At 39.6% G+C, this 17323-nt stretch overlaps 2 protein-coding genes across 6 annotated transcripts in view; both read right to left on the bottom strand.

Moving 5' to 3' along the window:
- Positions 1–14698: 14698 nt before the first annotated feature.
- Positions 14699–17323, bottom strand: part of LOC126212978 (zinc finger protein 112-like) — a 134517-nt gene continuing 131892 nt past the window's right edge. For 4 of the 5 annotated variants that reach the window (XM_049940511.1, XM_049940512.1, XM_049940514.1 and 1 more), the window contains one exon: positions 14699–16005. In XM_049940511.1, the coding sequence (XP_049796468.1) occupies positions 15258–16005 (748 nt within the window). In that variant the 3' untranslated portion in view covers positions 14699–15257. The remainder of the gene's footprint in view (positions 16006–17323) is intronic. The other variant, XM_049940513.1, reaches the window with a different exon arrangement.
- Positions 14701–15231, bottom strand: LOC126212630 (putative zinc finger protein 702). The gene has a single exon (XM_049940058.1). It carries the CDS (start codon positions 15229–15231, stop codon positions 14701–14703), a length of 531 nt encoding a protein of 176 aa, XP_049796015.1.

Genomic DNA, 17323 nt, shown 5'->3' with positions numbered 1-17323 from the left:
AGCTGAGCGATATGGGCATATGGCAGGAAGACTTAATGTTTCATTGAATTTATTATTGTAACAAATGAGATACCTCTTCAGCCATACAAACGATGAAGTATCCGAATTGCAAAACTTCTGTATTTTGGTAAGTACTTCCTCGTTTTATATTTTTTATTTTAAGACGCAGTTATTTCAGATATGAATGACCTACGTAAATTACAAAATCTACTAATCTGTTTGCTCTTCACAGCAGAGTGCTATGATCATATGACAGGCTGGCTTAATGTCTCATTGAATTTATTGTTGTAACAAACGAGACACCTCTTCAGGCATACAAACAATGAAGTATCCGAAATGCAAAACTGCTGACTTTTGGTAAGTACTTCTTCGTTTTATATTTTTTATTGTTAGACACAGCTAATTCAGATATGAATGCCCTTCCTTAATTACAAAATGTATTAATTTGTTTGCTCTTACAGCAGCGTGATTTGGGCGTATGGCGGGAACGCCTAATGTCTCATTGAATTTATTATCATAACAAACGAGACACCTCTTCAGCCGTACAAATGATGAAGTTACCGAATTGCAAATTTTCTCTCTTTTGGTAAGTACTTCCTCGTTTTATATTTTTTATTGTAAAACACAGCTATTTCAGTCATGAATGACCTACCTAAATTACAAAATGTACTAACCTGTTTGCTCTTCACAGCAGAGTGATATGGTCATATGGCAGGAAGGCTTAATGTCTCATTGAATTTGTTATTGTATTAAACGAGACACCTCTTCAGCCATACAAACGATGATGTATCTGAACTGCAAAACTTCTCTCTTTTGGTAAGTACTTCCCTGTTTCATATTTTTTACTGTAAGACACAGCTGTTTCAGATATGAATGACCTACCTAAATTACAAAATGTACTAACCTGTTTTAATGATTTTATGGTGTTGTGAGGGTCATATCCATGTTATTATGGTTCTTTGTAATGACTGGTCTGAGATATTCTATGGTAGCAACTACTGAACCAAACAGCCCCAACTTCACAGTAACAATTTGAAGTACTTATTGGGAAGATCAGCAACACCACACACATCTGTTACTTGTGAATCACTTATTCTTAATGTTATGTGCTCCTCTTTGTCTCTGGTACTACCAGTGTCTTCCTTCACTTTATCCCATATTTTTATTTTGTTATCTGATGTGATTATTTGCTTTGATGTCTGTATTACAATCTTCAACATGTTCTGTAATGATCTGTAGCACTTATGTTGGAGTTATTTCTGACTGATAGATATAGTTTCCTTTTTGTCCTACAGTATACATTTAAACAATCAGCAACTAGTGATTCTTCCCTTTTTGTTGTCAAATATGCCAATACAGCTTCAAAGTGATTTATGAACAGATTAAAATTAGCTGCTGGTACTTGTTATACACATACTATTATGAATGATTTATTACTTAATAATATAATTTCAACAGCAGTTCAGACAAATACGAATTAGGTTATGCTGCAAGCAGCAAAAGGTGATGAAGAAGAAGAAGAGAGAAATAAAACCAATCAGAGAGAGAGAGAAATTGTGCATAGAAGTATTTTATTCCTTTACAAAGATCAAGTTGTGCTCTTTTATAACTCCTGTTACAAAAACTTTTTCCACATTGTTTGCTGTCACCACCAACTTCTGGATAAAAAATGGAAGCATGATCCTACTTACAGAAAAGTGGTGAAAAATGCAGAACACACTTGAGAGTAGGCAGATGTACCTTGGTCTTTGAAGACTTGAATAAAATTTTCATCAGAGATTTAAGTGAAAAACAATTTCATCTACAAGACATTGCTGGATATTAACCAAATAACCAACTGTTAAGAAATCCTTTGTTAGAAAGAAATGAATTTCAATGTATACTAGTCGACATAAGCAGCATTGACAAAAAATTCGACTAAATACCTACCTCACAAAGGTGTCATAATTCCAGTCCATAGGCCATAGCTGAAAGTTAGTTAAACTATCAAATGTTCAGTAGTCTTACATGACATGTTTGAAAAATGCCTAAAATTTCCTTTACGTTGGTTTATGATCTTTGAAACTCGGAAAATGGCTATCAAATCCGTATTCAATATCCTGACATCAATTACACAATGTTACCAACTCTTTCTGTTACAAGTTCACACCAAAAAGCATCAAAAAGATGTGTAGTCCGACCTGATATTTTGAACGTCCTAATAGTTACTGACCCATCATTAACTGCGAGTTGACACATTCAGACGTTCAGTAGGCTTCTTGTAAAGAAGGACTCACCAAACTGTCTCGCAATCTGCACGAAACACGTCACACAGAGTTTACGTAAAATATGAAATGTTCACACGCAAATATCTTCTAAAATAAACCACTCATAAACCTTAAACTTTCACAATATACTCAATACTGTAGTCGCTTTCCGTCAACGACACGAGAACCAATCAAACGTGTGAATTTTTTCATTTTGGAACTGTGGTGTCACCACCAGACACCACACTTGCTGGGTGGTAGCCTTTAAATCGGCCGCGGTCCGTTAGTATACGTCGGACCCGCGTGTCATCACTATCAGTGATTGCAGACCGAGCGCCGCCACACGGCAGGTCTAGAGAGACTTCCTAGCACTCGCCCCAGTTGTACAACCGACTTTGCTAGCGATGGTTCACTGACAAAATACGCTCTCATTTACCGAGACGATAGTTTAGCATAGCCTTCAGCCGCGTCATTTGCTACGACCTAGCAAGGCGCCATATTCAGTTACTATTGATATTGTGAATCATGTACCATCAAGAGCGACGTTCATCATTAATGGATTAAAGTTAAGTATTTCACCAGCTACGTCCGTTTTTCTAAATTCTAAATTCCTTGCCCTGTTCCAGACCTCACGCCAGCCTGCGTTAGCTAAAACGCGTGCCTTTCGGCCTCCTCTAGTAACACGGTGTTGGCTCTCCTGCCAACCACAACATTGGCGAGGAGGCAAAACCGCGTTCTTATCGATATTGCCCTGATTTACTTGTGTAATGGCTTCGCCACAGTCTCCAGATGTACTGTCCGAATTTTATCGCTTACAGAATCAGCAGATGCAGGCCTTACTGGATGCCCGTGGACAGCTCGTTCAGGGTCAACGTGCAATGCAAAACGATGCGGCAGCAGCCGCTCCACCGCTAACGCAGTCACAACACGCAGTTGCACCAACTTTTCGACCTTTTGATGCTGCAGTGGAAACCTGGACGGAGTGGTCACGCCAATTTGGATTCCATCTTGTCGCCTACAGAATTCAAGGTAACGAGCGGCAGCCTTTTTTGTTATCATCAGTCGGGGTGAACACGTACCGTATGATAGTCAAATTATTTCCCCGACGCGACGTAGCAGCTCTGTCCTACGAAGAAAATTTTGTCTGCATTACATGCATATTTAAAAGAATCAGTCAATGTAGTTGTGAAACAGTATACCTTCTTTCATACAAAACGTACGGCAGGTCATACTAATCGGGAGTGGGTTGCAAACTTGCAAGGCCTTACTAGGGATTGTGCTTTTGAGTGTCAATGTGGAATCCCTTATTCAGATACTATGGTACGTGATGCAATTGCACAAAATGTTTCTGGTGTTCGTATAAGGGAACAGATTTTGAAACTAGTCAATCCCTCCCTTCAACAAGTGATGGACATATTGGATCGGCAAGACACACTTGACTTTGCTCAGGAATCATTTGAAACTTCGCCACCCGTGTGTCAGGTTAACCGGCCCGCTGGGCGAGCTGCACGGAACAGTAAACAGCCCTTGCACCCGGCCGCGCCGCTGCCGCCAGGCTCTCAGCCACGTGTGCCACGCCATCAAGCAAATGCAGTGCTAAAATCATGCCCGCGGTGCGCTACTAGACATTCGCATGAGAATTGCCCGTCACACCAAGCTATTTACTTTTTCTGTGGAAAACAACACTAATGATTGATAACTAGAATTAAGCACCTGGGTGGTTATATTGGAAAAAAATAATCATTTGTATATTTATTAAAAAAGTAGCACTCAACCAAAATCTCAAGAATTTATAAAAAGACACGAAAATTGCAGATATAATTAATGAAAAATTACTACTTTTATTGAAAATAATGATAAAATTTATTCCATTAGATGAATGTGAAGATAATTCAGTTGTAGTTTCTGACTAAATAGAGCATATTTTACTAGAGGTGGAAATAAAAAAATACATTGCTTTTATATACCTCAAACTTATTCAAAAATACCAAAAGAATAAGTTATACATAATGTTAACTTTTAAATATTTTCAGGCAAAATAATACAAATGTAAACGTGTTTATCATGAATTTTATAGGGGTGATTTCAAATTTTATGATTTAGTGAAATGTGTAGTAAATGTGGGAATATCCACCTGGCAGATTAGCTTCAAGGTCCGGTGTGTTGGCCAGCCTGTGGATGGCTTTTAGGCATCTAACCATCTACCTTGGCAAATGCAGGCTAGTTCCCCTTTTTCCCGCCTCAGTTACACTGTGTCAGCGATTGCTGCACAAACACCTTTTCCACGTATGCATATACCAATAATTATTCTACCATACAAACATTTGGGGCTACACTCTTTTCCTATGAGACATTCCCAGGGGAGTTCACTAGGGGCCAAACTGCACAATAACCCTGGGTTCAGTGTGGGGCAGTGGTGGGGTGCGTGGACTTCTGTGGCCTGTTGTGAGGTTATGAACCACTGAGGGTTATGGTGGGATGAAGCCTATCCATTGTTTCTAGGTTCCTGGCTTTGTGCAATACACTACAATACAAATGTTACAATAGAGATGAATTTGGTTTTATAAAATTATATGTGAGAAGAAAAATTAATAATGGTAAATATAAAGGAAAGATTAAGAATTTTTTAAACATTGGATGTAAGGAAATGTAAGGAATAGAAGAACAATCATTTACCTTATATTCATATATAAATATTTTAAATGTTAAACATAAAGATGTTGAACACGAAAACGATGAACATAAATGTTGAACATATAAACATTGAGCTTAAAAATGCTGAATGTAAATGTTGAACATAAAAACAATAAGCATAAAACGTTGAACATTAAACGTTAAACATAAACAATGAATGTAAAATAAAAAATGATTCCTGTATTTTTATTATAATAGGTATTTTCGAAATATGACCCAGAGGTTGTTAAAAAAGAAAATGAAATAGAACAGTAAAAGAATACTTAAAATAAGAGTTTAAAAATGGAAAAAACAACCAAGAACAGATTACAAAAAATTTAAAAAAGAAGATCAATCAGCTATTGATGCAATTGAAAGGTGGAACAAGGAATCGAAGCATTAGATGATAATGTGTTAAAGGCAACTCAATAAAATACAGAAGTTTAAAAACAAATGGTTCCTTGTAACAACATTGTTTAGAAGAACTGAATGATATATTCCAATAACTAAACAATATGATATAAAATAGATTATATGTTATGTGAATCATAAATACATGATTTATTGAATAAATATGAACAAGATGTTAAAGATAGATAAAATGATGATAAAAAGATGTTAAAAATAAATGTAAGTGAAAGAATGTAAAAGTTTGAGTCATAGCGAACATACTGTTTTTGGATTAAGACCTCTTCGTACTTTTAAATATATCGTTAAATACCCAATTGAATTCATTCTGATCGGAAACTCAAAACCATTCCAGGCCCTTGGCTTTGCGCTGGAATCGGAATCGAACCAAGGATACTCAGGCTCGCGAAACTTCGCCCATGGAAATTCATGTAGTTCGTTCCAATCCGTCCAGTGCCTCACTCTCTAAAAGTTACTGTGTTCGTCCCACAAATAGTGTGTGTCGACATCACCGACGCTCCCGTCAGGTCGCAAGTGACTTTGTACCAGTGTCAGTTCACGTTGCACGAGACAGTCGCTCATGTCGTCAGCAGGACAATAAACTTTTTGTCGCCTTGGACATTAACGGCAGAGTGATACCATTCCAGGTCGATACCGGAGCTGCAGTTTCACTGATCAATCAAGACACTTACAAACAGCTGGGCACACCTCCGTTGCGTGCCGCAAATGTTAAGTTAACTAGCTATTCAGGTCAAGACATCCCTGTGTTAGGACAATGCAGCCTTCTTGCAACATACAAAGGACAAACAAAACTTGTGTCATTTTATGTCCTTCGTTCTTCTTCTGCAGTGAACTTGTTTGGTTTCGATTTATTTCAGTTGTTTGACTTGTCTATAGTGAATCAGGTCCTATCAGTGAACCAGACTGTGCCTTCAGACAGTGTTTCTCGTCTATGTGAAGAATTTGCAGACATTTTTGCACCGGGACTCGGTTGCGCTAAGAACTATAAAGCACACTTGGAACTGAAAGTAAACATGCAACCGAAATGTTTCAGAGCGCGCAATGTTCCCCACGCATTGCGTTATGAGGTCACAAAAACATTACACGATTTGGAATCACAAGGTGTAATTGAACGTGTGCAGGCTTCTCTCTGGGCATCACCCTTAGTAATATTGCCAAAACCTTCCGGAAAATTGAGACTTTGTGTGGACTTCAAGGCAACAGTGAATCCACAACTAGTGAGTGCAACTTTTCCTTTACACTGCCCGGAAGATCTTTTTGACAAACTGTTTCGGGTAAATATTTTTCGAAGTTGGACCTAGCAGATGCGTACTTGCAAATACCAGTGGACGAAGAATCAAAGCGCGTTTTGGTGGTTAACACGCATCTTGGTTTGTATCGATTCAAACGACTGCCATTCAGGTGTTCATCTGCTCCTGCATTGTTTCAGCAATATCTACAAACTGTTTGTGCGTCGGTCCCTACTGCAGCAAATTATCTGGACGATATTGTGATATCCGGAAAGACGGAAGAAGAACATTTGGCCAATCTGAGAACATTATTTCAGGTCTTGCGACAAAATGGTCTTCGCTTGTGAAAGGACAAGTGTGTGTTTTCTGCTCGTGATTTGCCATACCTAGGACATGTACTCAATGACCAAGGCATACATCCCAGTCCCACACACCTTCGTGCTATACAAGACTTGCCTTCGCCGCAGAATTTGAAGCAGCTACAGAGTGTGCTGGGAAAAATAAGTTACTATAACAGATATGTGCCAAATGCCTCTTCCATTTCAGCTCCGCTTCATCGCTTACACCATAAAGGTGTTCCATTCATCTGGACGACGGAATGCAAACGCGCCTTTTGCCAGTTGAAATCGGCGTTGCTTTCCAATACTTGCCTTACGCCATTCGATCCCCAGAAGCCCCTTTTGTTGATGGTGGATGCATCGGATTTCGGGATCGGTGCTGTGCTTGTGCACAAAGATGGATCGCACGATCGCCCTATTGCCTTCGCGTCCAAATTGTTCTCGTCTGCACAAAGAAATTGTTCACAGATCGAGAAAGAAGCATTGGCTCTCGTATTTGGTGTTACCAAGTTTCATGATTTCTTGTATGGTCGTCACTTTACCATAATCATAGACCACAAACCTTTGATATCGCTTTTCATCCGACCAAGCCTGTACCTCCATGTACAGTGCAGAAATTCATTCGCCGGTCTATTTTCCTCTCGCAGTACCGCTACGGTATCTTGTATCGGTCCACTGCTAAGCATGGAAACGCCGATGTGTTGTCCCGCTTGCCTGTTGCTGAGGATAGGGCATTCGATTCCTCCGAACTTGCTTGCATGTTCATTGATGCGGAAACCGATGATGTGGTCGAATCGTTTCCGATTGATTTTCGTCGTGTAGCTACAGCCACAGCTGCCGACCCTGTCCTTGCTACCGTTCTGCGGTTTGTTGCTACGCAATGGCACCTGTCAAAGTCACGGATCGGGGACCCGTTGGTTCGCCGATTTTTTGCTCACAAGGAGAGACTTTTTGTTCGACATGGTGTTTTGTTGTTGTGTTCTGATAATGATCAGTCCAGGGTCGTGGTCTCACGTTCGTTACAGTCCTCTGTCTTACAGCCTCTCCACCAAGGACATTGGGGTATAATGAGAACAAAACAACTTGCTCTCAGCACTGTACTTGGTTCGGAATCGATGCCGCAATTGCGAATATGTGCTCTTCCTGCATGGTGTGTGCCGAACAACAATCGGCGCCACTACAGAAATTCTTTGCATGGCCAAAAGCCACTTCCCCTTGGCAACGCTTACACATCGATTTTACTGGTCCATTCTGGAATGCTTGGTGGTTGGTTGTGGTAGATTCATTCAGTAATTTTCCTTTTGTTGTCCGGATGTCTTCCATGACGTCATCTGCCACCATCCAAGCGTTATCTGCTATCTTTTGCATTGAAGGTTTCCACAGACTATTGTTTCCGGATGTCTTCCACGACGTCATCTGCGCCATCCAAGCGTTATCTGCTATCTTTTGCATTGAAGGTTTCCACAGACTATTGTTTCCGACAATAGCCCACAATTCATGTCTGCAGAATTTCAGTCATTCTGCAAGGCCAATGGTAGTCAACATCTGACGTCCGCGCCGTTTTCGCCACAGTCAAACAGTGCCGCTGAACGATTGGTCAGGACTTTCAAGTCACAGATGTTGAAGTTAAAAGAGTCGCATTCTCGGGTGGACGTGTTATTGCTCTCTTTGTCCTCGTCTCACTCTCAGCCCTGAGATGGTCGCTCACTGGATGAGTTGCTCCACGGTCGCCCTCATCGAACCTTGATGTCTTTGCTACATTCGCCGCATCAGGTTCCTGTGCAGCGGCAGACACCTGCTTTTGCCCCAGGCGACCTTGTCTACTACCGCCACTACCGAGGTTCACAGCGTTGGCTCGAAAGGCGCATTCTTCGTTGCCTCGGACGCGCCATGTATCTGGTTATGGGGGCCTCTGGTGAGGTGCGCCAGCATCTCAACCAGCTGCGCCTCTGTTGTCGCACGGGATCTGCCGCTCGCCGTCTGCTTTCAGCGACGGTGCCATCTGGTCAGCGCCCTGGGAACCCATCTACTGGCTCGCTTCAGCCCCAGGTGTTACCGACGCTGCCTCCCATTTTGTCCCATGGCGACGCACCGCCGCCGCCTGTTCTCCCGCCAGCGACGCCTGCAGTGGACGCGTCGCTGCAACCGCCGGGCACCTCCCTGGGTCACGCGCCGTCGATTGCTTCCCGTGACCAGTTGTCCTCCGACATGGAATTCTTGGCCGCTCTGGACGATATGTCGTCTTCGCCCGTAGGGTGCCCCGGCCCGATGGAGGTCAACCCTTTGGTCCCTCCTGTCTCTCTGCGGGCGCATACACCGCATGTTGGCGTGCACCCTGGAGCAGGTTTTCAGGCGTTTCCTAGCTCCCTGCAGTCCGAATGGCAGGGTGCGGGTGGCACAGCCTCGCCTGTTGTTAGGCTCCCCACCTTGTCGCATACGTCAACAAGGGCTCCTCCCTATGGAGGGCGGAAGCCTTATGCCTCAACCGTATGCCGATTAGCCGGGGAGGAATGTGGTGTCACCGCCAGACACCACACTTGCTAGGTGGTAGCCTTTAAATCGGCTGTGGTCCGTTAGTATACGTCGGACCCGCGTGTCGCCACTATCAGTGATTGCAGACTGAGCGCCGCCACACGACAGGTCTAGAGAGACTTCCTAGCACTCGCCCCAGTTGTACAACCGACTTTGCTAGCGATGGTTCACTGACAAAATACGCTCTCACTTGCCGAGACGATAGTTTAGCATAGCCTTCAGCTACATCATTTGCTACGACCTAGCAAGGCGCCATATTCAGTTACTATTGATATTGTGAATCATGTACCGTCAAGAGCGATGTTCATCATTAATGGATTAAAGTTAAGTATTCCACCAGCTACGTCCGTTTTTCTAAATTCTAAATTCCTTGTCCTGTTCCAGACCTCACGCCAGCCTGCGTGAGCTAAAACGCGTGCCTTTCGGCCTCCTCTAGTAACACGGTGTTGTCTCTCCTGCCAACCACAGCAGGAACAAATTGAATCAGCACAGGTTAACATAAGTGTTTGCCAGAAGATGGCTCCTCAGAAACTCTCTCAATTCATAGCGCTGAGGCACAAAGCCCTACTCAAACATGCAGGAAATGCTGAATTCCTATTGGCTTGTACATTAATCAGCCAATCAGATCATCTTGAGCACTTCCATACTTGCGGTATTTCTAACGTTAGGCAATCGGATTACAAGTAATTTAGACTAGAACTCTCGTAATTCCGAAACTAAATAACATTTAATGAAAACCCAAAACAATTCCCTTCCACAAAATAAATTACTAATTTAATACTCATCTCCCCTTCTACCTGCCTTTAAGAAATTCAAGCTCATTCGGACATACATCACAAATTTCCCTATTGCACAACAACCTTCTTATGAATACATTTACAGTTTTAATAAAGTAGCACATTCTAAGTTTACGTTCGTCCTCCAGTCATGCTCTGTCTCTCTAAAACATTCACACAACGAAAACACGACGTAATAACAATTTTCCAAAGTACTTTTAAATACACCAGGAATCTGTGGTAATGGAACTAAAGAAAATTCCATAAAATTGCATTATATGAGTCTTTCCTGTTGGTTGTAGTTCTCTAGGTGAATACATTACAGACCCTAACTCAGTTTCACTAAACCAGTATGGTTATTATGTATTTTAGGTAAAAATTTATATCTCTGAGAGTATTGAAGCTATTGATTTGAAATTTTTCTGTATGGTTGTGTTATCCATAGTAAGTTATTGATTTGAAATTTAAACAGTAAGTTATTGATTTGAAATTTTAACAGTTTGGTTGGGTTACCATAGAATTTGGTATACCAAGTATGAAAAAGATCGCTTAATATTTAACAATACTTTTTCAGATTCATACAGAGTATGTGTAATGTATTGCACACAGCATTAGGAAAGTACATGGCTCACTTAGCACCGTAGCCAGCATCAGCTGTGCCAGCATGAGAATAAATATCTGCTCTCCTCCTGGTTCCATGGCAAGCTACACTTTCAATGCAAGATGACTAGTCATAACAAGTAGCTTTTTTACATGACATCAGCTGGCGCTCCTTCCTCTTGCTCACTTAATGTACTGCACTGCTGTCTCGGTCTTCTTGAATCCTCCTGATTGTGGGATGAGATTTCTCCTATCATCTAGGTTTGCCTCCTCCTCTTGAGTTATTTCCCATGCATCATCATTTCCACAGAATAGTGGTACTTTGTTCATCAGCTTCGAAATTTGCCATCTGTTCTGTAACTTCCTCTGCACAGACATCTCCCATTTTTTAGCAATGAAATATCATCATCTCCACCTTTGACTGCAATTTCAGACAGGGATTCAAAGTTAAGATGTTCTAAAAGAATTTTCCAGAACTTTACAATGGTATGTTCAGAATATCTTTCTATGCTCCAGCCAACCACTTTATCACATCTAGCAAGTCAGTCCTCTTCAGAATGGTGCTACAATCTTCATTATTATCACTTGCTTATATCAACAAATTGAGAAGACAGAAGTGATACTACTTCTTCATGATCTGAAGGACAGCCTGGTCCACTGACTAACAAAGAGTAGTCACATTAGGTGGAAAAAAAAGGAATTGATATCACCATTACTGAATTCACCAAAGGCAGAATGGGAAAGCACATTTTTGTCTTCCAGATATTTCTATACAGCTGATACCAATGCATTTAGCAATTTTAAAGAATTCTTATTTCATCCATGCTCTCTTTTGATGATTGCATTCATACTTGACTTTTCAGGTTTTGGAAATCTCTACATTTCTGTGATTTTTGTGTTAATGTAGCCTAAATTTGAGAGTGTCAGTTGCATAACTGCAAACCAATATTTCTTACTTTTCTTACACCCAGATGCTGTTGCTTCCTTGTTTCTGTAGGGAGCATCTTATAATCTACACCACTCATCACAACTGTACAATTTGTAGCCAGATATTCCCTCCTCATGAAAATAGTTAGTGGATAAAGCGCCTCCACTAATGGTAATCTGGCGAATACCAAACCCTTTTTTACACTGACTCAGCCTTACATCACTGGTAGTTATACCTGAATCTTCTCCTCCTATATGCTGCTGAAATTGTAATGTTTCTTGGTGCAATATAAGCCCAGTAATGGGCAAACGTTTTCCTCTGAAATGTTCAGGCCACAAAAATAAATGATTCTCTTCTACTTCATGCTAACATCAGCATAGTCTTCCTTACCTTTATTCCACGTCCACTACCTCAGGAAGCACAATATTTTCAATTTCTGCTCTATTTTTTCCAGTCTCCAACAGTACACTTTCCTATCCTTTCATCAAAATACCAGTTTTGCCACCTATCTCAGAATCCAATTGTATCACAGCAGAGTTTCTGATATATAATTATGACAATTTTTCGTCTATAACCCATTATGGACTACAAAAGATTGGACAAAACAATAATTTAGCAATGCATGCACTTTGGACGTCTGATAAGCAACTGAAGAAACAAAGAATGAAGAGCTGCCAACAGAGTGGCTCTCTATCAGTGTTCAGTCTTGTTTGTGAGCACTTGAAGATGGCTTTTTGTTGAAGAGTTGTTCTGGTAATTGACTGAATATTAACAATACACTATGTGCCTTATAATTGTGACTCCAAATATAATACAAGCAGAAAAGATGTGTTAAAAATTTTGAAAGACCACAAAGCATTGTAGCCAGTGCCCACTTGCTAAAGCTTTGGAAAAGTAATATATGTATAATAAATGAATCAGCATTTTATCACAGAGTAGTATGGTATTAACCAATCAGGCCATATATTCACAAGTGGGTAGTCTAAGTCTACTTTATCTTATACATGCTGAGTGAATTTTTAACAAAATCACCCTTTTTTGGAATGTTTTGAAGATATATTTTGTTATGTCTTATTCAGAATGTTTTATAACAAGCGCCACTGTTGCCTTGTCATTTCATTTATTTTAGGACAAAAAGGAACTTTTCAATGCAAGTAGCTGATGTATTTTCTAGTTTCTACTTTCAAGACTTCGGGGGCCACCTAGTAACTCTATGATTAGGCAAAAATTTTACATACACAGTTTTGATTCGTCAGGATCAGCGGGCATGACCACTAAGATTTTTCCTTTCCAAAAATTAATTATAGTTAAGGCCACTATCTTACATAGCCGGCCTTAGTGTAGCAATCTCAAGACAGGTTCTGACACTGAGCAGATGCCACACTGCATTCTCTGCTGCAATAGTAATCACATCATACACAGTACAAATAGTGTCACAAGAACCAATTATTGCATTACCAGTCATTACAAAAACTCTGATGTTTTACAGAAATGAATATTTAAGGTTATCTGAATTGCATTGATCACATTTATATAATGCATCAATACATTGTATAAGAAAATCCAAAGAGAAGATAGCATCTATGGTACGTACAAACAATTACCGGAAGCCACAAGCCAAGTTTGTTCATGTTGAGTAAACTAGGTTGAAATGTAATGGTTATATATTATTCACAAATAATGATGCTGGCTAACAAGGATGAAACAACTAATTATTGTTCCTTATCTGAATATAAGAATGGTCTCACAATATTCAGTCATAAATATATCACAATTATTGAAAATATCAAAAACTATCCCTAATAAAACTAACTTTGTACATAGCTAATTGTGATGAGTCTCACTTACAGCAATAGACCAGGATTGCAATTAATTAAAGTAAAAGTCCAACAGTGTTGGAGCTCTATCAGTTAATGATGGTTTTGATCTCACATGACACTGAATGTATTGTTAAACATTACACATTATAGAAGTGACATCAGAACCACATGATGAAAGAAACACTGGAAATACATGGAAATAATTTTAGCCTATAACACATATATGTAACAATACTTCTAAATGCAGTGCTTTCTCAGAAAACTGGTATCATATTTAAATTGTATAAATATATGTAGACAACAACTCGATTTGATAAAGTATCCAATCAGAATAGTCTGCCATATATGCAGAAAATATGGATCTGCATTATATATGGCCCATTTCTCAAATTTCTAATGCTATTCTTATTGTTTCAACGAATGCTCAAGAATAGATGATACTCCCCAAATCACAAAACTGTTTTACTTGTAAACAGTCTGTTAAAGCACTGCAGTTAGAAAGACTGGAAAACTTGGTTTCATGTCTTATATACAACTGACAAAACGAATGTAGAAATTAGCAACCACCAGACTACACTGAATATACATACATGCAATACTCTAGATGCCTACTTTCAGCAAAAAGTATTTACACAGTTCTCTTATTGGTGACTCAAACAGGATCTCTTTTCAAATGGCAGCCTACATTTCTACATATGATACACGTTCATCAACATAAATATTCTCCACCACATCCCAGTCCATAGCTGCTGAAAAACTACAACTACACATATTCCACAATGGTCTCATCTCTGCTCTTCCTTCCACCATGCAGAATATCATTTCTGAACAAAATACTAGCCTCAATAATGGTTTTACCATGAACACTAAAATTATTAGGTATATCTAACATACCAGTTGATCTATGTATTTGCCTAATGTTCGCTAAATAAGTTGTCACTGCAGCTAATAACCTCAGATCCACAGCTCTTTTCCAACATGTATTATGTTTTGACTATTGTGACGATTCAAGCACGCAAACAATAGACTAATTGTTTTGTCATGTGTGTGAGCTACTACAAATTTTTCCAACTACTCAACGACAACCAATGTGAATTAATTCATGTTTCTTAAAACTACCAGACTCAGTTTACGATTTCCCAGAGACATCACTTTTATGTGACCTTACACCAGTATGAATTGTTGTGTGGCGTTTGAGATTACTAGAGTTAGTGAAGGATTTCCCACAAATATCACATTTATGTGGCCTTTCACCAGTATGAATTACCGAATGAACATTGAGACTACGGAGATAAGTAAAGGCTTTCCCACACATCTGACATTTATGTGATCTCTCACCAGTGTGAATTATTGTGTGATATTTTAGTTTACTAGGAAAAATAAAGGATTTCCCACAAATATGACATTTATGTGATCCCTCACCAGTGTGAGTTATTGCGTGATATTTTAGTTGACTAGGATGAGCAAAGCATTTACCACAGACACCACATTTGTGTGACCTTTCACCTGCATGAAGAATTGCATGACGTTTTAGCACACGAGGATGAGCATAGCATTTCCCACAGACACCACATCTATGTGACCTTTCACTACTATGAATTGTTGCATGGTATTTAAGACTATCAGAAGTAGTAAAGGATTTCCCACGGACACCACACATATGTGGACTTTCACCAGTATGAATTATCATGGATTTTTGAGTTTACGACGACGAATAAAGGATTTCCCACAAACGTCACATTTATGTGTCTTCGCACCAGTGTGAATTATTACATGACGTTTGAGACCTTTACCATGAATGAAGGATTTCCCACAGACATCACATTTATGTCGCTTTTCACCAAGTTGAATCAATGATTGCTTTTGGACACTATCAGCCACAGTAAACGATTTCCCATACTTGTGTGACCACTCACCAGTTAGCAGACACTTCTTGAGAATAGAAGAACCACTGAAGCCTTTCCCACAAAAATAACTTTTGTATACACTCTCAGCCTGTCCTTTGAGATGAGCAATCTCAGCAGAAAATTTCCCACAGGTGTGTGGTCTACATTTCTCTTGATGTTTCACTGTCTGTGTAGCGGCATGATTCCTGAGACTGTCATGAGAGATAAATACTTCACCACAACATGTGCAGATATGCTCAGGTGGTTTTACACCATCAATGTGAATGAAAACGTGCATTATGAGACAGTATTTTGATGAAAATGTCTGCTTGCATGAACTACAGGAGAAATCATTTTTCTCTGAGTTATAATTATGTCTAGTGCACAACGTGCTTTCCTTATGAGAGAAAAACACTTGTCTTGGCGTTATACTTCCTATGAAATCTGCTGAATTCTCTGGAGTGATGTCAAGTTCACCACCAGTTGCTCCTTGCAGGTATGTTTCTTCAAATGCAATTGTATCTGGTTTGCCAGTGATTTTAATCAACCTGAAGCATTAACAGAATGGCAGTTAATACCTGACTTATTGAATACAGAAAAAAAATTTCAGTACTAGTAAAATTATTGATTAAAATGTATAAAGAATTAATAGTATGTACAAGACGAAATGCATACTCATTCACCACGTCTCAGTTTAGTCATCTTTTGCAAGTGACAAGACATTACACACTTATTTGCAAGGTTATATACTACAAAACTGCATTTCCACTGATGATGTGATAATAATAGATCAATCATTTATGGAGCCAATATCAATTTTCTCAGTTAAAACTTGTTCTTCAAAAGAGTTGGTTATGCAAAAATTCGATTTACTTAATCCCCCTTAAATTTCTTTACGTGTCAAAAAATCGTTGACTCAAAACGGAGAATCCACTTTAGAGATAAAAATTCCTGGAAGATACAAATATAGTCACACTAACAGAACATGGCTGCATGACATTCAATGAATAAATTCAGTTTGTATGCTGCATAGTTATTACTGTCAGCAAGCTCACAACAACATATTATGTACAGCTTTATAGCATCAAGCACATGAGTGGAATACATGCAATTTCATGAATGTAAAAATGTTCTACAACACGAAGATAAGTAGCCACACTTGATTATCAGTCACTGACATGCTACAATTTGTAACTGTCGGTCTGCAACGTTCTAGGTGTGAATTTCTGTTTGTGTTGTAAATTGATGCTTTGGTTGTGCCTTGTTTCTGTTGGTCATAACAATCAAGAAAGGGTGAATTGGGATATTCAGAAGGAAGGATTTCTTGCATTTACGAGTGGTAAACTATTGAAGAAGTTGTCTTTTGAATCCAACATAACTCTCGAGTCTGTAACAATGACTGCAGGAGGGAACAGGCAATTACACGCTTGTGAGTATTCTCGTGGAAACATCTCATAAGTTGAATTTGTTTGAAAATAAGACTGAAGTAAGCCATAACCAAGTTGAACAAATTAGTGCAAATCCTGCAGGAAATTCAAAATATTGCCACAGCAATGATACAACTCATGCAGCATCGATATGAGATCATTTATCAAACCTAAAAGAAGCAGCTTATGTCCATTCTGGTCCATCTCATGCACTGAGCCATTAGGATTATCAAAGTCTGCCAATGGATAATTGTGAAGGTTCTGTCTCCCAAAGCCTGTGATTGAGACCATGACCACACAGAGGTAACATGGGGTGAAATGGTAAAGAAGCAGAACGCTCCATGGAAATAAGGTGTGGACGGGGTTTCTTGGTTCTGTAACACATGTACACACACACATATGATCACCTCATGGTTGACTGCACTGGCTCCAATGGTTA

The sequence above is a fragment of the Schistocerca nitens genome, chromosome 11 (assembly GCF_023898315.1).
Source record: "Schistocerca nitens isolate TAMUIC-IGC-003100 chromosome 11, iqSchNite1.1, whole genome shotgun sequence".
NCBI classification, from domain to species: domain Eukaryota; kingdom Metazoa; phylum Arthropoda; class Insecta; order Orthoptera; family Acrididae; genus Schistocerca; species Schistocerca nitens.
This window is presented reverse-complemented; position numbering and strand designations above follow the sequence as displayed.

Excerpts from the sequence above, each read along its gene's own strand:
- LOC126212630 (XM_049940058.1), bottom strand. The coding sequence starts at position 15,231 with ATGTGTGGTGTCCGTGGGAAATCCTTTACTACTTCTGATAGTCTTAAA.